We start from the raw sequence: 21,601 nt of genomic DNA, 5'->3' as shown, positions 1-21,601 counted from the left end.
GAGTTTAGTTACTTTAGCCTTCAACATATCTGTTGTGTCTTCCATACCTAAGATCCGTGTCTCGGCATCACCAACCCGCGTTGCCATAACCTGCGTCTGAGATGTTTGTTCACATATAGCAGCAAACACAGTGTTAACTTTAGCATCCAATGACTTTGTAATGTTGTCAGTTATCTTGCTAAAAGCCAAAAGAATACTTGGGTTAACATCGCTCCCGGATTCCTCGACCTCGGCTTCCACCTCAGTAGGATCTTCAGGTTCAACTGCAGCAGACTCCATAGCGTTGTTAGCATGCACCCCCGAAGCAGTATTTTTCTTAGATTTGGAGCGATTTTGGGCATTCTAAAAAATAGTCATCCAGGCTCATTATAGAGCTACTCCTACAGACGCTTATAACATTTCACCAGGTGAACACATATTTTAGACGGATTTTTTTGCAGTGGTGCGCCAGACTTTTTTTCTGGGTGCACCAGCACAAAAGTTAAGTGCATCCAAATTTTCGACTGCATCGCATTCAACATTGCAGTTTTACATGTTCACTCTTTTTTTAAATAACTGCCTGTCTTTTTAGGCCATATTGACTGGTAAATGATTAACTAACAATCTGGTCAACATAAAAGTCTATATTTGAAGCACAATTCCACAAGACAGGTAACTAACTGAAGTGCTTTACTGAGCTGAAATTTAAACTTAAAACATCTCAAGATAAATGAAGCCAAAAAAATATAAATTAAAAGTGCAAGTGTTTTAAGGACTCCAGCCAGGACTCATCACCAACAGCAGCAAGTATTTTATTTGAGGCAGCATAAATTCCTTAAACAAATAAAAAGATAATACCATTTACTTCCCAGAGCAAGAGTTTGTAATGCAATCTAGTTCTCAAACCACACACTGGTATTTGGAGTCAGACTGTATCAGGACTGGTACAGATGTGAAACAGGATTTCAGTTCCTCAAAAGCAGCCTTTATGTCAGTGGCCCATTGGAAGAGGGGCTGGTCAAGGTGAGTGAAATGATTTTGTTGAAGTTTTTGATGAATCTCTGGGAAAAACTGGCAAAGGCAAGTAAATGCTGCAGCTTTTTACAGTTGGTAGATGTTGACATTTGGGTTACAGCAGGGGTGTCAAACTCAAATACACAGTGGGCCAAAATTTTAAATTGAACAATGCCAAGGTTGAACAAATTAACTTTTTAACATGGAACCCAACAAGTTTTGATTTAACAATGAATACTGAACCAGCAAGGCTTATATAACTTTAAAGTCCAGGCATGCAAAATTGAGTTGCTAATAATAATAATAATAATAATAATAATAATAAAAACATATCAAAGGCATATTAAACTAAATTTAAATAAAAATGTAATGCCTCTTTTCTGTTTGCAGCCTTCTGAGGCTAATAAATTTGAAAATAAAATAACATAAACCTCTTTTCATCTCCTTTACTTTCTGGCTCCTTTGAGCTGTGTCCAGGTGTTTCGTTTCATAGTCTCGTCTAATATTATATCCTTAGTTACTGACGCGTTGGCTCCACAAACAAGACAAACAGGCCTGTCTTTTACATATGTAAACAGATATTCTGTCTCCCACCTGTCCACAAAAGTTCTATTTTCTGCCTTTCTTTTCGCCATTTTTTGTTAGGGTAACAGTGACAGCTGTGGTTTGAGGTCGAAGTGTGGTCTGGGGGAGAGGCGCGGGAATATGGGGTGCATGGGGCTTTCAGACGAAGGAGTGCGCAAGAAGACCGCTGGTATAGACGCTATTGACACAGAGGAGGGGGCGTATCTGCCTCTGTCCTAATTGACGCGCCAAAACAACAGCAGAGCATTATGGGATTTGTAGTATAAGCGGTGAATGCGGTGTTACAGCGCTGCCGCCGTATAATACTGGCTGGCCAGCTCTAATATTAATTTGAAATTGCCTCGCGGGCCAAATATAATTACACTGCGGGCCAGAGTTTGACACCTATGGGTTACAGCATTCCTTTCGGAGGGTCTTTAAGTTATAATATATCCCAGCAAGATATGAAATTCACATTCCTATTTGTTCTCCAGAGGATGTCAGTGTCCAGTATACATGTAACTCATGGTCAAATGGTGTCTTTAAGGATGAGGATGTCATTCAGATGGACAAAGACTACATGATTCGTCATGTCTTTATCGTGTCTGTCACAATACATTATACAGTATGCCATTAGAAAAGGAAGCACCAGACAGGGGACATGTCTAGGTGCTCAGGTTTTAGCTGTGTCTTCAACTAATGAAAGAAGAGCAGACAATGACCAAAATGACACAATTGACCACTGAAGATTATTTTATTGGCACTTCAGACAATTTTGGGTTACTGGTCTTGAACCATGTGTAGTTTAGTGCCACTAATGCAATTTCCATCAGCACCAGGAGCGATAATGACCAAGATCACCAGAAGAGGGTGACAGAGAACTGTTGTCTCAGGGTGAAAGTCTGGATATGGTTTTACCAATAGTGCTCCCTTTTTCAATGAGCCTTGTCTTTTCCTGGCTGTATGGGATGGTGAACAAAAAGGGGTTGGGCTGACCACAATACATGGATGGCATAGTTGTAGCTCAGAGTGAAGAGCAGTTGTCTGCCAGTTAAATAGTTGGGGGTTTGATCTCTGGCTTTCCTAGATGTGTAAAAGCTTCCCTCTAAGACATTGAATCCCACATTGCTAAATTCCACCCAATGTGTTCATCAGTGTGGGTGAAAAGCAGTGCTTAGCCTGTAACACCTGCTGGACTTAGAAGTACTTTTACTTTTTAGGTTTGTATAGTCCATCTGGATCTGATGCAGTCAGAAACTAAAGGTGAGTTGGCACTGGCTGAGGAGGAATGCACATGAGGAGCAGACTAAGTGGTAGAGCATTTGTAGGCATATTCAGAGTATACCAAATTATATTGCCTGCTTTAGGTGTTTCTGTAGTTTTTCAAACCATTTCCATATTGTGAACTGTGATAGTGTGATACTCTGCTCTGTGTTGTACCCTAATTGTAATAATTTGGCTTGTTGTTCTAACAGTTTAAATTGTCACACCAAAAGCTTAGAATGTGTATAAATGACTTACAAAAATGCCCAAAGTGGCATGCTATTTCATATCATAGCCATGAGATCATGTTCAGTTACAGGACATTTCCCTGTGGTTTTCACAGAGGTGATTATCTAAATGAATGGCAGTGGATATAATCTCACCCAGGCTTTCTGGGTAGCCCAGGGCTGCCAACTCATCCTTTATGGTGTTCAATAGTGAATTCAGGGATATTCCCCTTGAATCTCCACTGCTAGCTTTGTAACAGAAAGGACGTCCTGGCAGAGAAGACAGTTAGCCATATCTGTCCCCTTTGGGTGGATAATCAAAGACCTTTTGTGTTTTGTATAGAAAAACAGATGGGGATGTTCAACAGATGCTTCCACTCTTTCTAGGCTAGAGTTGTTCCCTTCAGTGTGCCAATGATCTAACTGATGCAGGCCCAGACACAAGATAAGAAAAGTGGGGCTGTTGCGAGGGAGCGCATTCTTTTAAGAACCTAGGTTCCTGCAATAGTATTCCGTGACTGGGACTAAAGGTTCACAGAGGGAAGAAACAAAAACTGATTGGCTTGCTTGAAGCTACAAAAGGTTCCTGGGAGATTAATTCATCTGTTGTGATGTTCATGTGGGTAGAGTGAACAGTCAACAATGTGGTAGAGAGTTGTGGTAAAACCTTTTCACCCTAACCCTCCCCCATCCAATTCTTCAAGCCTGTATTTCCTTCAACCCTTATCCTCCGCCCCTTATCCAAACATATAGACTGCCAGCTAATGAGCAGAGACATAAATAGAGAACATGTCAATTACTTGTGTTGAGACCATAACCATTTAATATTGAACCTTCCTATAGCTAGACTACAAGCTCCAGATGCTGTACCAGACAAAAAGCCAGATCTGCAGGAGAGTGACATCACAAGCCAGGAAGCCTCCATCCACACCCCATCTCCCAGACGTAATGGCAGTGTCACGAACTTCCAGTCTCCTGTTCATCGTGGTAACAGCATCCATACCATTACCCAGTCAGCTTCTCGGACAGATCTCAACAGAGGAAGCATACGTGGATCTGTCAGAAGTCCAGCAGTGACTGTATTACCCAAACGCCGACTGGAACACGTACTCAACAGGTCTCTGTTGTGCTGTATTGTATCTATACTGTCATTCAGTCACCATTGAAAATAATATTGAGATAAATTTATTTATTTATTTTACATTTATCCTCTAGCTTTTTAAAAAAAATGTTATGCCTATTATACATAAAAAAAAACTACTGGGAGAAAAACACTGAAGGCTGGAAAGGTTTAGAAGTACAGTGCCAAAAATGGTTTCCAAATGTTTCCAAAGTTAACTGTCAATAGGTTGATGACATGATTGGGTTTAAAACAAGCTTCCAAAAGAGGCAGACTCTTACAAATAAGGATGGGAACATGTTCACCACTCTGAGAAAAAATAAAAATGGAAATCATTGTTGACCAATTCAAGTCTACAAAAGTCATAACAAATTATAGAGATTCTTAATGTGTCCTCCTTCATGCTATTCCCAAACTTTTGCTTTGCATCACAGCCAGCATGGTGTTTCCCTCAATTTAGCCATAATTTTATCTTTATGTTGAGGTTAGTGCAGACCTTACCAGTACATGTTTCTGAATTACACAATGCAGTGACAAGAGATCAAGAAAAATATTACAAAATATTTTAATCATCACATATGTTATCACAAATGTTATTGTTTTTTCTCAAAACAGGCCCCGGCCATTAATTGGTGGTCCTAGTGGTACCTGCAGGTCCAAGTCCTACCATCACATGGCAAATAATCCTCCATCTCACTATTCTGACTACTCTGACCCCTTGTACAGGAAGACCATACGCTCCCTTCATCCTTTTGAGGCTGCTGGGATCATCGCTGCACAGAATTATGGGGGACGCCGCAGTCACACCACCCGCTATGTGATTGTTAATGAGCATGAGCCCCGTAAGAAGCTGCTGCGCTCAGCCACACGAATGCCACGCCACTACCTCATGGAGGAACCTGCAGAGATTCTGGAGCTATACCCACGCAACATTAGACGATATGCACCTCGCACCTCTCACCACCAACCCCACTCTCACCGATCCCAGACATCACAGCATCTCACTGAAGAGGATGATGAACAGGGAAAAGGCAGAAGGCGGATGCCATTGGGAAAAAATAATCGACCCCGTTCTCTGTCTGACCTTCACCAGCAAGCACATTTTTACATTGGCGACCGGAGAGAGAGCCACAATAACAGCTTTACAGCTAAAGGTCAATATGGAGCACAAGAAGATGATGAAGTGAAGGATAATAAAGGTGAAATCGATTGGGGAGATTTAGACCTACATTCTCCATCCCAGGCAAGTCTAAGAGCAGCTGACCCTCTACTTGTGCGAACCAGACATCACATCCATTCCCCAGAAAGACTATGTCAGTCCCCAGCCAGAGCCAGGCACATGGAGTCTTATGTGAAGCACAAGTTGAGACCAAAGCTGGAGACCCCGTTGACTGAGTCAGACTCAGCCTCCCTTGCCTCCAGCAGTGACCAACAAAACAGCAGCACTGACCAGTACATTCAGGTCATCCACAACAAGGACCGCTATCTCAAGCCTGATGGCAGGCAAGAAAAGTTGGGCAAAAAGAAATCCAAGAAAAGTTTTGATCTAAATTCCACTGAGTCAAACGACCTTGTCTCCTCCAATGTTTGACTTTTTTGTTAAATAAGAAGGGAAAAAAAACAAAACTGTTTTCTGTCAAAGTGGATACTTTATACTAGTGGTTGATACTTCTCATTGAAAGCAGAAAGAGCAGTATCACAAATGTGATTATTTTCTTCTTTCTGTGTTGTCTTGTGTCAGTTTGAGAAAGCTATGGCAGTTTATTGGTTGATGGAGCAGTGGGAATGACAGTAAAACAACTCTGCTGTCTATCCTAGTGTATTGTCAGCGGCAAGAACATGTACAGCTTAGATAATTACCCTTGATTTCCATTTACTCTCAATAAAGTTATTATTCCTTTGGTCTGTACTCTAATTAAATAGAATTTTATTTACAATATATCATAATTCCTTTCATGCTTTGCAGCAAGAAGAATTGTAGTTGATTTGAGGTGTTGAATGCATGCTGGTTAGACATTTTCAGCTGCAGTTAAGACAGGTCAGATGCTGCAACTTTTCTCCTCTGGCTTCACTGACAAACTAATGTATACAGCTTCACTCCATACAACCTTTTAATCTGGAATAAAATATTTATTCAGTTTCTTTTTTGTTTTTTAAATGAATGGAGATATGGTATATGGTTTATTTTTCAATTGATGGTTACTTGTTGAAACAAAAATCTTTTAGTGTTAAATATTATGTGAAGTGCACAAGAAACAATTCACAGAAATTAATGGTATCATAAACAGTGATGAATATGATTTTAAAAAGTTGTCTTATAAGTTATCTCCTTGCCATAAGCCATGTTGAGGAAATAATTGGGATTTTACAATGAAATAAAAAAAGGTATACATTCATCCTCGCTTCCTCACCATTACGTTTTTAAAAGATTTTTTATTCAGAACTGATTGCAACCTATTTCACCAAGCACCACAAAGACTTAATTTAAGATTATTAATCATATTATTCCTTGTCATAGGTTCATAAATTTAACATTGAGAAAAATAATTGTGTTTTGGGACTGAAGTTAAAACTGTTGTTTCAGGCATGTCCCTCTGGAGGAGGCCTGTGGTAGACCTGTTGGTCTCTCTCAGTTAGCTTGGGAAAAACTCAGACTAACCCATCCACGCCAGTTATACAACAGGCCTATGTACATGTTTCAGTATGTTCATTTCAAAGCAGTCTAAGTATTTCCGAAAATGAAACGGGAGGTTTACCCCAAGATAAATGACATACGCAGAAAATCAAGTGCATGTATGTCTGCTCAGAGGAAACTGTACCGTGCACCACTTACCTTCTTTGCTGACATTTTATTGTTTAGAATTTGTTCTTTTTTCCCCCAGTTGGTATTTAGGACCGTTTTAAGGGAGATTAGCTATCCAACAGAATAGTCAAACTCAAACTGTGATGAAAATAAACCAAGATGTTTTAGTACAAAGCCTACTTTATTTGATCGGGTTTAACAAAGTGCATTTAAGAAGTCACATTCAAGAAACCACTCTTAAATAACTCTTATATTACTTGATGTGACTGAGCACAGGCTGCGGGGTTCAAATCAGTTAACAATAACTGTACATCGATTAAAATAACTTATTTTAAAAACCGTTCTCTAATGCAGCAGTCGTGAGGTCTGCTCATGCAGACACAACTTGTCATTACAACGTGGGTATATTTCTATATCATATTTGGACACAACATCTGGGCAGGTGCCAGTGAAAGAGCTAAACTCGGGCTTTTAGCCTTCAAATTTCAAATACGGAATCATCACGTTTAATCCAGTGCACTGCTGTGTTCAGAGGAATCTCACCTCATTTCACTAAATCACTGAGTTGTACTAAAAAGCTAACTAAAGGGGCTGTGTAGCCTACGTAACCTCAATATGAATTAAAAAGAATATCAGAGGTTTTACTCTGAAAGCAATAACCGGAAATGATATTTTCCCCTTCTGGGTGGCTGGAGAAATCATACGTTCTTGTGCTTCAGGAAAGGAGTCAAACCATTTTTGGTTTTCGCGTTTTATTCTGAACAGATGTGGACCGACATTAAGACAATAAAGAGCACACAGATAGCGCTCATGGTAATAAGCTGAGTTGTGGATGTTATTTTACTTTTTCGACGCCTCGTAGCAGTGAGCTAGCTCTCTTCCAATTAAGGATGCTGATACTTCCCACACTGTTCATTCATTTTAGCTAACGCTAGCTGTGTATTCGCGATTAACGTTGAGCTGAGCGACTGGTCGATATTCACAGCTGCTGCATCTGATTGACACAAGTCACCTCCAATGTGACTTTGAGTTTTTTTTACTTTAGTTTAGGAAGAAAGAGCCAACGGTCCCGTGTCACCCATTTAGCCAGTGTAAGGTCAGTTTGCCTGCTCAGTAAATTAATTTAACAAGGTAACTTCCCGACGGTCATGGATTATGAACACAAAGCTAAAGCAGTGGCTGACTGCTTGCTCTGCTACATGAGGGACGAGGCCGGGTGGAAAGTCTGCAAAAAATCGGTAAATGTTTGCTGTCATTTTTGTCTTCTGTTAAGTTGTGTAAAATCAAAGTATTAACTGCTGCTAACACTTTCACTTGATACTCACACTTACACGTGTATCCTGCGTGACAGGATTAGGAAACTTAAACTAAAGCATTAACTGGTGAATTTGCCTATTAATTGAGCAAGTTTTTGTAATAAGTGTTGGTTTTGCATGTTTTTGCTGACTGGGGCCTGTGTTTGGTCAAATTCAGCTTCTTTTTGTTTGAGCTGAGGACTGAGGTGCTCTCACAAACTGCTGATTCACTCTGAACATAAAAGTAAACATTAGAAACAGATGGATGGGACATTCTAAATGAAGTGTACAGACAGGTACTCTGAGGGAATCTCAATAACTTGTTCAGAACACAAGATGATTGTGTATCCAGCAAATTCTGGTCCTCCAAGTATTACAGTATCTGCAATACTCTGGTGTGTCTCTTATCCTGTGTTATAATTGTGTTAAGAAAATTCTCCCAATGAGGCTCAGAGTCCATTAACAAAAGGTTTAATCTTCCAGCAAAGAGACAAGTCTGTGCAACATGTCACAAAGCTGTTCTAAAATTAAACTTCTGCTATTTAGGCTTTCTGCTACAAAATCACTCGCCATGCAAGGTTATGAGACGTTCCTGTAGTTCCCTCTTGTGAATATCACAATATCATATAAGACTTTGTTCACAGAAGATAGAACTAGCCAAGATAGAAGGCCTTCTTCAGTATCCAAGGTTAAACTAACAAGATAGGAGGAGGCCTCCCCCAGCACACCGTGCCGTTTAATCTTCCAACTCCTGAAAAAAACATTACTTCCTTCCTTATAGTATAACCTCAGGATATTTTTCACAGTGGCTGTGTCCGAAATCACTCACTCATTCATTCCCCAGGGAAATAAATGTAGTGCTCATATAGTGAGCTCAACGGAAAAATCTTTCGACTCTTTCGGACACTACTCTCGGCGCCGGTAATTACGTCATCGCGGTCGCACAATTAAAACATACCACACTAATGTCGTCTCACACAATCTTGTCCGTTTACTACTGTATTTTTGTTAAATTAGAGGCTTTTGATTACTGTCATGTCATTTTTATTTTCGTATTTTTCTATTTAAGCTTATTTTCATATTTTCTTCTCTTGGCTCTTTAGTAACAGCAAGTTACAGTGTAACCTACTGGAATGTTTAATTACATGCTGTTCGTTTTACACTTTTTTTTTCAATGAATATAGGAAGCCATTTAAATGGCCTTGTTTAAAAATTTGTAATAAAACAAACAATGGAATAAACTGGCTTTGTGACTGTTGTACTGCTCCACAGCTCATGAATTTATCTCGTGCCTGTCATCCAACGGCTAACTACGAGCAATTCACCGGGAAAAAAAACAACTTACCGCTATCTAGAACACTCAGGTAGCTCTTCCGAAATGCCGTCTTCTATCAGTCTGACCGTGTTTCTTTTAACAATAATTAATGATGATACGGAGGAGAATTGTGTGAAAGTGTTAGCCTACTTTTTACTTCCTTTTTAATTAGAGTAATATCTCTTTTTTTTTATTCTCTGAACAATAAACTACCCTCTGTCAAACTACACCCCCTACTGGCGAAACTTCCTGAACCTTAGGCAGCTCCTTTATTTCCTGCTATATACAATACAATATTGGACAAACTGATTAATCCATTTGTGTCTGAGCAGTCAGAATGGTCAGATTCACTCAGCTGTTAGTCACACACTGTACTAGCCATCATTAACAAATGGCAAATTAAGCTTTACCTAGTAAACGATCTTATGTACATTTTCTAGATAAAGCTGCAACCATCTCTATTACTGAAGTTTAAATATTAAATTAATGTCCGTCTGCCATAATACGCCCAGCCAAGAGAATTTTTGGCAATGCATTATGGGATATCTTGCTCCGGTTAGTGACCATCGGATGCTCACTACATTTCGCAGTGAATTGTGGGATACATTGAGTGCACTATATAGTGAGCATCAAAAATCCCTAAACATTCGGACACCGCTACAAAGTGGCGTGGTCACTATATAGTGGTTAGGGAGTGATTTCGGACAAAACATGCAGTTATTCACTTGAAATTGTGAACAATCGGTCAATAATGATACATTTATTTGAATATCATTTTATTATTTATTTGAAATAGCATTCTGGGATCAATTTTGAAAGCTAGATATTCATAACTTCTGATTAAACTCACCGTGAAAGGTGCTCAGTTAAGAGGTTTTTTGTAAGCCACTGCAATACTTCCATAACAGCCCTTGGGGCATTAATGGGCATTTATAATGTGCATTTTGACCAAAAGCACCTAGAACTCAAATGACCTGGGGCTTTTTTTTTTCCTTAAAAGATCATTTCAGTCTTGGGGCTGTTGCATTTCCACATAGGTCTAAAGTAAATTAGGTTGAATCACTCTGTATCAGTTCTCTCTGGTGTCTCAGCTCTGACATGCTGAGCCTATAGTAAAACCAGTCAATCTGTGTTATTCACTTTCATGGGCTTTTTTTTTTTTTTTTAACTTATGCAACAAAACACAATTTCAATGGGTGGAGGGAGGGAGGGGGGAGTAAATAACCGTTTTATCGTTATAAATCACATCTTTGTTATAACTACCACTGCTTCCGCTGTTATCCATTGTATAGGCATCATGTATTCCTGCAATAAAGAGTAACCTGCAAACAAGGATAAGACACTTCAGCTGTATATATTAAAAGTCTGTCCATGTTACATATTTCTGTGGGGTTTGAGTGTTTTCATTTGTCTCAGAGCATAACCACCATGTAAAGATCAAAGGTTAGTATTTTATTGCTCAGAATGAACTGCTTTCTTGTTGCATTTGAGCAGCCTCTCATTCTGGAGCTGCTTGACCACTGCAGGTTCTGCTGCACGCTCTCTTATCAGCTATCTTCAACTCCAAATTAGAAACATCTGTCAATGTTATACATTTTTATAGGGTTTTAGGTATTTTTATTTGTGATTTTGAGAAAAATAACCATGAAACCATCAAAGATAAACATATAATTGCTCTGAATGAACTACTGTCTTGTCACAGTCTGAGCTCCTCACTCATTCTGGAGCAACAGAAATAAATGTCTGGGTTTGAATCTTGTGTTAATTAGTAACAACTACTACTGCAGTTTAACTTAAGGTTAACAGATTTTATAAGCTGCTGTGGCTATTAAAGCTGATGACTGAGACTGAAAGTTGAAAAAGAAAAGCTAGTTATACTCAACCAGTCAGAAATGTTCAGCACTGTGAGCCCCACCCCAAACTTTTAGAGAACTCTGAAAAGAATGACCTCCCTACCAGGGTTCTTTTTGAGGTTTACATTGTTCGAGAACCCTTTTTAGCTACTATTCCTGTGCTTGTAAACATGTGGGCAAAGAAAAGTGCTGGTTCCTGGAAAAGGCTCCTGTTGTGGAAATGTAGCTATGGTTAGTTGAGAAAGTTTTTTTTTTTTTTTTTTTTTTTTTACAAAAACATCCGATTCACAATTTTGAAAACTTTGCAAATTCCATTTGCTTGCGCTTGATCAGTTGCCGAAAATCCAAACCAATTCCATATCATGGAGGTGGATTTTTTTAGGGACCTCCTCCTCCACGGCTCTCCATGCGGCTACACACACAAACAAGGAGGCGGGTAAGAAATTTTGCCACTGCCCGTAATTCACTGTGATTGGTTGGTCAGGTTGATGGCTTAAAAGAACTGCAGTTTATAGAATGTGCTGTAGACGATCCCACGATCTGTGCAGTTTGACAGATCGTTACAGATCGTCTTCACGTTGCAATCGTTCTCGATTCAATATTGTTGTATCGCCCACCCCTACTTTCAATAAGCTTTATCTGGTTTCAAACAGACTCAATACACCCTCAAACTAACTTATATAAATAAGTAAAACATAGAATTATCAGACCTTTTTGTAGGTTGATAAAATAAAGTGCAAACAAAACATTTACCTGACTATGTTTTGCACAGTAAAATTGTGCCTGTGGTATACAAAAAAGTATTTGGTTACTATTTTGATTCCCTGAATCATGTAAATATCAAATGAAATTAAACGTAAAATTAAACGGCATTAAATTGTGGCCTTCCATTGTAAACAACAGTAAGCTTTTCTAACTGAAAGTGATACAAACATAGTATGAAATAAAATGTATGTGACCCTTTTTGATAAAACATTTACGTTTTCAAAAGTCTAACATCTTGCTATTCAGTAATCGTTACCTTAACATAATTTGCACAGTAAATAAGTGCCTGTAAACAAAATTAAACATAGCATTCACAGCATAATCATCAGTGCCAAATAGTAGTGTATGACTGCATGTTTTTTCTAAACATTTTTAGCCAGGAAGACGAGCCTGTCTACTACCTCTGGCTTGAGGCGTTACCAGTAAGAGCCCTTCCAATTAATTCTGTTCATGATTTGGAGACTTTCTTCTTCAGAGGACACAGAAGAGGAATCTTCTGAGTCAGATTGATCCTGTTCAGTTGGATTTCCAGGTGGACGACTGCCACTGCCACCTGGACAATAGTCTGGGTCCTCATCATCAGAAATTGACACCTTGGATGAGGAAACATAAGAGTAATGTTTTCAATAGATCAACATGTAGCTTTATAAATAAATACACACACACTCACTACATATAGTAATGTTAGCTAACTTAGTTAGCTAGTGTTAGCTAATATAGTGGTAAGTGTAGTGGTATGATTGCCACCTTTCGTGTGGGAGGCCTGGGTTCAAATCCCCTGCATGAAAGGTACTACCTCCAGTAGGGGTCCCTGGGCAAGACCATTTACCCTAACTTCCTACCTGTAACTCACTTTCGATAAAAGCGTCTGCTAAATGCATAAACAGAAACACAATCATGAATGACACTATCTTCGTTCGCTAGCCTGTGTTAGCTAGTTATAAAGTAGGCTAATTTGTTGATACAATAACAACAGTCATGAAAGACGCACACAATATTATATGAAGATAATACTGTATCTTGTATACTGTATCAGCTCTTGCTGTGTAAAATAATCTTCCTGAGGGGTGACACTTCTGATATGGAATGTGTGGTCCAGAGTTAATTTATTTCATCCACATCCAGACAGCCACAGTTGATAAGAATCAAAGGTTCCCATTGGAGTCCATAGAAAATGCATGTGGGTAGTCAAAATAACACTACGACTCCTTAAAAGCCAGCCTGAACAGGTATGTTTTAAGATGTTTTTTAAAAATGTCCACAGTAGCTAAGTCTCTCAGGTCCTGAGGAAGACTATTCCACAGCCTGGGTGCGACAAACTGGAAGGCTCTGTCTCCTCTGGTTATGCACCTGGTTCGAGGCACAACCAGAAGACCCAGGTTGGCAGACCTGAGAGACCTGCTAGGGAAGTGCTCTAAAAGTTCAAATTAAGACTTTAAAATGAATCCTAAAACTAACCGGAAGTCAGTGCAGCGAGGCCAGGACAGGCGTTATATGGCAACTCCGCCTAGATTTAGTCAGCAGCCTGGCCGCAGCGTTCTGCACTAACTGCAAACGCTTAATAGCTGCCTTGCTGAGATATGTGAGTATGGCATTGCAGTGTCCAGCCGAGATGACACAAACACATGAATTATCAATTCTAGCTCGGCCTGCGACACCGTGGTTCTCAGTTTGGCAATGTTTCTGAGTTGGAAGAAACAAATGCGAGACAAAGAATGAATGTGTTTGTCAAAGCTCATGTGCTGGTCAAAGATATTGCCCAAATTTCTCAGGGAGGAACATACATTGGTGCATATAAACCCAACGTAGTCCTTCACAGCAGAAATACAACTGTCTGGCCCAATAATGAGAACCTCAGTTTTTCTGGTGTTTAACTGAAGGAAACTGTTGGACAGCCAGACCTTAATAGCTGACAAACAATCATGCAGCACATTCAGACGTTCATCGATTCTGTTGGGGTTAAAAGAAAACTGTAGCTGAATGTCATCAGGGTACATGTGATAAGAGATGCCCTGGAACTGACTTATGATTTCAACAAGAGGCAGCATGTACAAAACAAATTAAATAGGACCTAAAACCGAGCCCTGGGGCACTCCACATGATAGGGGAGCGGACGAAGAAATAAACGGGCCAACAGCTACTGAGAAGGTTCTGCCAGAGAGGTACGAAGCAAACCAGTCAAGGGCCCTGCCTGAGATACCATCATGGTCCCTAAGCCTGTCAGTAAGGATGCCATGATCCACAGAGTCAAATGCTGCACTGAGGTCGAGCAGCATAAGAACAATACATTTACCGGTGTCAGACGCCATCATGATGTCGTTAGATCTAAGAAGAGCTGCTTCAATTGAATGCCTCTGACAATAACTGGACTGGAATTTGTCAAAGATCCTATTCTCATTCAGAGCAGAGAGGAGCTGATAAGCCACAGCTTTTCCAGGATCTTTGACACAAAAAGCAACTTAGAAATGGGCCTAAAGTTTTGTGGAGAAGACAGATCCAGGTTGGGCTTTTTAAGAATTGGTTGAACAATGGCCTGTTTACAATAAGAGGGGAAACAACCAGAGACCAGTGAGCAGTTAACAATATTGAGCAGAGCAGGACCAACTAGCAGGCCTTTTTTCAGTAATGATGTGGGTAATACATCTAATGGGCTGGGGGAGGTTTTCATACCACTCACTAGCTCAGTTAACTGTAACGGGGAGATGGGCACAAAATGATCAAGTATTGGCTGCCGCTTATATGGGGGGGGGGGGAGGGCAGTAGAAGGGCTGATGCTGGCAACTTTGTCAAGAAAAAACGACAAAAAGTTATTACAGTCCTCAGAGAACAAAGGAGCAACAGGCAACTGGGAGGAGACAAGGTTGTGGATAGTGTCAAAGACAACATTAGGATTCCTCTTATTGGAGGAAATAAGGTCTGTAAAATAAGAAGCCCTGGCAGCCTTTACCCTTGAGTTAAATTCAGTTAAAAGTTCTTTAAAATAAATTCGGTGGACTAGAACACCCTTGGATTTCCACAGGCGCTCTGCACGCCGACAACTACGTTTCAAACAACAGATGTCCTCATTCATCCAAGGATTCGGGTTTACGGTGGCGACAGAGCGAGATTTTACAGGAGCAATATAATCGAAAATAGATGAACAGTGCAGGTTGAAAGTGTCAACTAATGACTTGACATCAGAATCATCAAGAGACGGCTGCACTGCCCGGTTGATGAAACAAGAAGAAAATTGGTTAGAGAGGTGATTTAACATTTGTGAACGCCCAGAAAGACACAGAGATCAACACACACGCACGCACACACAAACACACAAGCTCAGACCCACTACACCTATCAGACAGAGACATGGCCGGGACCCCGACCTAAGGCAAGGAAAGAGCCACCTTGGGGGGGCCGACCACACTCAGTGGATTTACATGATGAGATTAACTGGATTACAGCTACAGTTGGGTTCTGCTCCTTATCTGAGGGTAATTATCCTTGAATATATGGCGGTGAATGAATGGACTCACTGGCACAAAGCGTGTCATACCCCGGTACCATAGGTGGCGCTGTCCCCATTTCAGCTATCGCTAATAGAGCCACTTCCTGTTGACGTCTTCACCACCAACAGCAACAAACTCAGGCATTCAGAAAGATGGAGAACGCAGAGCGAGATGAAGCTGCGTCCCTCTCCATCTGTGATGAGTTGGTTATGGAACAGACGATGCACAACGGAGCATTCTCCATCGCGTTGTTTCTTTCTTTCCTAAGACAACAACAGGAATATCGTCTCCTACTTACGGTTGACGATCGCGGGAAAAAATCTTGATCAGAACGCAGAACGTGCACGTTCAGTGGGCATTTGGATCGAGTTATCCCGGGGTCTTAATTCGATCGCAAGTAACCCGATCCGATTCGATTTCTTGCCAGATTAAGCTGTCTACATGAGCTGAATAACTCTTATTGTAATTTAGCCATTTATCCGATCCGATGGCCTGCATGTAACCGCACTGACTGAGAGGTCTCCTGGCCCACGACCACAGGGAGCGCCGCCGCAGACACGGTCCCGACCCGGGCAGACAAGAGGCCCCACACCAAGGTGCAGAGTCCTCCAGCCACCTGGGCCAGAGCAGTCCACAGGACAGCACCCCGTCAGTGGACCAAAAGCAGCTCCCAGTGTGGTAGGCCCCCATGAGGAAACACTGGAGCTAAAAACGGAAACACTAAAGCAGTAAAATAAGATAAAAAGGTGTAAAATTAACAAAAGAGATGCTTTTCAGCTCATATAGTTAAATTGTCTAACTAAAACATGGAGTTAAAAATGTATAACTAAAATAGTTTGGAACAAAAAAAGTTTGAACAAAAGGAATAAAGAAAATCAATAAACTCAAATAAAAGCCTGATTTAAAAAGGTGAGTCTTGAACCTCTTTTTAAAAACATCAACAGTCTCTGCGGCCCTGAGGTTCTCCGGCAGGCTGCTCCACAGTTGGGGGGCCATAATAACTAAAAGCCGCCTCACCTTGTGTTATAGATCGAACACGTGGTATGGTCAAAAGGCCAGTGCTGGAAGACCTTGGGGTCCGTGAGGGTTGATATGATAAAAGTAAGTCCGATAAATAAGAAGGCCCAAGATCGTTAAGACATCTAAAAACGAGTAAAAGAACGAGTGAAATTGATCCTGAAGCGTACGGGGAGCCAGTGGAGTGATTTTAAAACTGGTGTAATGTGCTCCCGCCCTCTGGTCCTCGTCAGCACATATGCAGCTGAATTCTGGACTAACTGTAGATTAAAAATACTCTTTTTTTTTTTTTTTTTTTGGAAGACCAGAGACCAGGTCATTACAGTAATCTAAACGAGAAGAGATAAAAGCATGCATCAGCACCTACGTGCTGGCCTTAAGAAACCCAAGTTTCTTAAGAAACTTCAGTCCTTCAGTGTCTGTACCAAGAGGTTGTATGTCTTCTATAGGCCTATGGTGGAGAGTGTAATATACTTAGCAGCATCTGTTGGGGCAGCAACATCAGAGCCAGAGACTATGCTGGGGACTGCTCTGGAGCCCCTTGGCCTGTAAAAAGAGGAATGTTTTACAAGTTGATGAGTATTAAAAAAAAAAAAAAACACTGCTCAACTTAAGACTACTTAAGACAGTGTTAGAACAATGGAGTGTGCTTAGTCAGAGGTTTTTTTCATGTCTGCTACAACACAGAACTATACAGGTCACTCCTGCTAGCAGTAATAGCCAAACCCAATGAAAGCCTATAGTGACAATGAACAGAAAAAAGAAAGATAATTGCAACATTATATGTTATTTTTGTCCACATGTTCACAGACTTTCCAGAGATCTAAATGAAATGTCTGTTACATGCTTTGGTAGATATCGCAGTGCTTCATAGACCCTGGGCTTCACAGTTGTTTTATTCATGTGTTTTGTTTACATTTTTAGAGGCTAACTTTAGGAACTGGTGCTTGTATGGGCATCATTTCACAAATGTTTTTTGTAATGGCAAATGATATTTTCAAATTTCCAGCTATTAGAAATTGAACATCATCATATAAACGATTTAACGAGAAATGTTTTGTGTGTAAAAGAGTTAAAAAAAAAAATAATTCAGGTTTAGTGAATGCATCATGATATGAAGTTGTGGATGGAAATAAGGATTTGGGGAAGGATGATTCTACTCTGAGCTGGTCCTGTGACAGCTCAGAGTAGAATCTGAGAACACCCTGCACATCCTAGCTCAGAACACCCTGGAGATCCTAAGAGATCACGGAATGACATATTTTCAGATTGAGGTGGCCACAAACAAGGGACAGTTTTGTGTTATTTTGGCGTTATGTACATATTTACAATAAAGCACAGCAAGTGATTTTCATTAAATGTACTCTACAAGGTCTAACAAGTAGCAATGCTGTAATGGTCAAACATTAACTTGTCCAGGCCCTAACTAATACTGGCCTTTAGTTTTCCTGAGAGGATAACAAAGGGTTATTCTTTTATACAAAGAGATATGTTACTCACCTCAAAGTAAATTTTCTGTTTTCTTTGGCAGAATGATGTGGTTGTGTCTTGGCGCCCCTCATCTGAGTTCCATGGGAATGTGTAAGGAATCTCAATCTCTTTTTCGTTCACATCTACTTTTGAAATAATGCACACGGTTATGAAATATTTGACTAGTTGATATTAGACAAACACTAAAGCTAAACACAAGGCTTGCCACACTCCATGAATGAGCAATGTGGAAGACAGATGGGGAAGGACATGAGGCAGGAAGCAGCCAATGAAAAGTCAAACAAAAACTTTCATGATAATTTACATCTTTGAGCTAGACAATGAAAAATGTGGAAAAACAATGAAATACAAGAACGATAGAAGTCGCTGTCCATGAAAAGGAGGACCGTTCTGAGGTCACTACATTGATCGGGTGAAAAGTATTGTCCCAGTAAGATATTTGACATGAATGAAGTTGTGACAAGGAGTTTGTTGTTATGGTACTTTACTTTTTACATATTTTGAAAATGTTATCAGCTGCCACTTGCTGGTACTGTTAGAACACCTTCTTAGATGTATGAATAAGATCAAAATGCAAACTACTGCACTTGATATCAATAAAATGAGATCATTATCAAAATGAAGAGTGAATGAACGATTCAATGAAGAGTTTGGTGTTGATATGAAAGCAGATGGCCTAAGAATTCCTGCCTGTCAAATGCCACTGTAGCAGTGACTGATTAGAAAATATCAGAAATTGTACATCACACTTGGTTTAGGACAAACCAACTGGTCATCTGAATATGACAAAACTGGACACATATCATTCGAACAAATTATAGACTTTTTTTTTGTCTTCGTTCTACGTTAAAATATTAATGATTTCCTGTAAAATATAAACATTTTTAGGATTATGATTTAGTTATGTGTCAACTGGAGAAATCTAGCTTTATGAATGAACATATCCCCAAAACTCCCTGAAAACTTTAAACGATGACTGTTAATTGTCACCCATTACCGCATGTTTTTTGGTCTAAGAACATACAAAATCTAATTTGCAGCAGAGTCATGCCTCAAAAATCTGCTCTCCTGACTGTTTGCTGTCATCTGATTGACTTTGGCAGTTATAAGGGGGAGGGGCTTGTCATCGGCAGTCCTGAGAAAGTATGGGAATGTCTGAAACCAGTGCCCAACGGACTCAGAGTCAAATGGGACAACAATGTCAAAAAGTTTGAGCTTCTGGAACAGATAACACAGGTTAGTATATAACCAAGTATTTTATCCCAACAGTTTTAAGGTAGATTTTTGTTTGGTTTACTACAAACTGCACAGATTACATTTAGAGCTGCAACAGATGTTTTTTTTAATAATTGGGCAACTCCAAATGTTAACGGACTTGTTTGGAAACTTTGACCTAGAGAATAAATTGAGAATAAAATGCTAATAAAGTCGACATCATGAAATTGGACTAATTACACAAACTCAATCTGTCACTTGGAAATGGTCGTGTTGGATTTTTTTATGTCAAGGTCCACTTTTACCTGTTGCAGCTTTAAATGCATTCATATGATAGCAGAGGTCTTGTACATTTTTTGCTTTTATTTGTTCAAATCAGTTTTGAGTGTATTGTTTGTCTCCTAATCTTGTGCAGGACATCTCTATCTGCCGAACTGTCACGCCATCAGCAGCTATGGGTATCATAGCTCCACGAGACTTTGTAGATGTTATTTTAGTAAAGCAATATGAAGATGGCACCATTTCATCAAATGGTGCGTAATTTTTCTTATTTTCTCTTTTCTCTTACTTTTTTTTAAAACATTTTCTCTGGTTTTATACACAAAACTGAACTGTGTTTATAGTTAAGCTTCATGCATTGAAAAATAACACATCTAACACCACATTAATATAGAGTTGATTTAGAATAGAATAGAAAATACTTTTTTCATCCCCCATGGGGGAAATACAAATTTTCATGTAGCTCAATTAAAATATTTACAATGATTGCATATTAGAATAAAAATAATAATAATAATAAATAAATAATAAATGTGAGAAGAACATGTCAGCAGTCACTATTAAAAAGCCTTATGGCTGTGGGGACAAAGGACCTCCTGAACCTCTCAGTCCTGCAGCGCAGTGAGATGAGTCTCTCACTGCAGCTGCTCCTCTGTCCTGCCAGGATGCTGTGGAGAGGATGTTTATTATTCTCCAACACAGAATTCATTTCATCCTCATCCGTTGCTCCACCACAGCACTGAGAGGGTCCAGCCTTCTGCCTACAACAGAACTGGCCTTTTTCACCTGTTTGTCCAGGTGCCTACAGTTTTTGTCTGTAGTGCAACTCCCCCAGCAGACAACAGCATAGAACAGTGCACTCTTAATGATAGTGTGATGTAACATACATGCACATCATGTCACTGCAGACATTGAAGGACCTGAACGGCCTCAGGAAGCAGAGGTGGCTATGTCCAATCCTGTACACCGTATCTTTGTTGGCAGACCACTCCAGTTTATTATCCAGCACCACCCCCAGGTATTTGTAGGACTGCACAGTCGCTTTCTCCCCTCCATGGATGCAAACTGACTGGCATGGTGTTTTAGATCTCTTGAAATCCACCACCAGCTCCTTTGTCTTGGTGGCGTTTAGGAGAAGACGGTTCTTTTTGGTCCAGTCAGTAAAGGACTTCACAAGGTCCCTGTACTCCTTCTCCAGTCCACCGTGCACACATGCCACAACAGCCATATCATCAGAATACTTCTGCATGTGGCAGGACTCTGAGTTGTATCTGAAGTCCAATGTGTAGAGGGTGAAAAGAAAAAGAGCTAAAACAGTGCCCTGTGAAGCAACACATCTCTCCATCCTGACATACTGTGGTCTGGCAGTCAAATAGTCTGTAATCCACGATGTCAGGGAGGGGGCCACACCCATACCTAGAAGCCTGTCTTTCAGTATGGGAGGCTGTATGCTGTTGAAGGCACTGGAGAAGTCAAAGAACATGATTCCTACATATGCACCATGCATGTCTAGATAAGAAATGCCTGATGCAGCATGTACAGACTTCCACTAAGAAGTCTCAATAATTATGTGAGATGTCAAAGCCACCGGTCTGTAGTCATTAAGCTCCACCGGTCGCCCCAATTTGGGCACCGGTATGAGACAGGAAGCCTTCCACAGCACTGGTACTTTTTCCATCTGAAGGCTCATATTGAAGAGCCTCTGAGGCTGAGTTGGCCAGCACAGTCCCTCAGAAGCCTTGGACACACTTACAGCCTTCCGTGACAGCAGTTCAATGTCTGGACAGCATACCGTCTCCTTAACCGTCACATTGTGGAGATTAAGCCATCTCTGATTTTAAAAAATAGGATGTGAAGACAGGTATGTCCACACATGAGTCCGATGTGTTGTTGTTCATCCAAGACTGAAGACAGAC

The 21,601-nt window shown here is 40.2% G+C and overlaps 2 protein-coding genes across 2 annotated transcripts in view; both read left to right on the top strand.

Annotated features, from left to right (window-relative positions):
- The window catches only part of LOC140302510 (transmembrane channel-like protein 3), a 97,218-nt gene extending 91,156 nt beyond the window's left edge, over window positions 1–6,062 (top strand). Inside the window, exons 24-25 of the mRNA XM_072381323.1 lie at window positions 3,891–4,164; window positions 4,783–6,062. Coding sequence (XP_072237424.1) covers window positions 3,891–4,164; window positions 4,783–5,758 — 1,250 coding nt within the window. The 3' untranslated portion in view covers window positions 5,759–6,062. The remainder of the gene's footprint in view (window positions 1–3,890; window positions 4,165–4,782) is intronic.
- Window positions 6,063–7,648: 1,586 nt separating this feature from the next.
- stard5 (StAR related lipid transfer domain containing 5) overlaps window positions 7,649–21,601 on the top strand; it is a 28,399-nt gene continuing 14,446 nt past the window's right edge. The window contains exons 1-4 of the mRNA XM_072381127.1: window positions 7,649–8,208; window positions 18,232–18,281; window positions 19,295–19,427; window positions 19,822–19,939. Coding sequence (XP_072237228.1) covers window positions 8,119–8,208; window positions 18,232–18,281; window positions 19,295–19,427; window positions 19,822–19,939 — 391 coding nt within the window. The 5' untranslated portion in view covers window positions 7,649–8,118. The remainder of the gene's footprint in view (window positions 8,209–18,231; window positions 18,282–19,294; window positions 19,428–19,821; window positions 19,940–21,601) is intronic.

Source organism: Leuresthes tenuis, unplaced genomic scaffold (genome assembly GCF_036924035.1).
Source record: "Leuresthes tenuis unplaced genomic scaffold, fLeuTen1.0.hap1 SCAF_2, whole genome shotgun sequence".
NCBI classification, from domain to species: Eukaryota; Metazoa; Chordata; class Actinopteri; order Atheriniformes; family Atherinopsidae; genus Leuresthes; species Leuresthes tenuis.
Note: the sequence above shows the minus strand (reverse complement) of the source record. Positions and strands in the feature narration are given on the sequence as shown.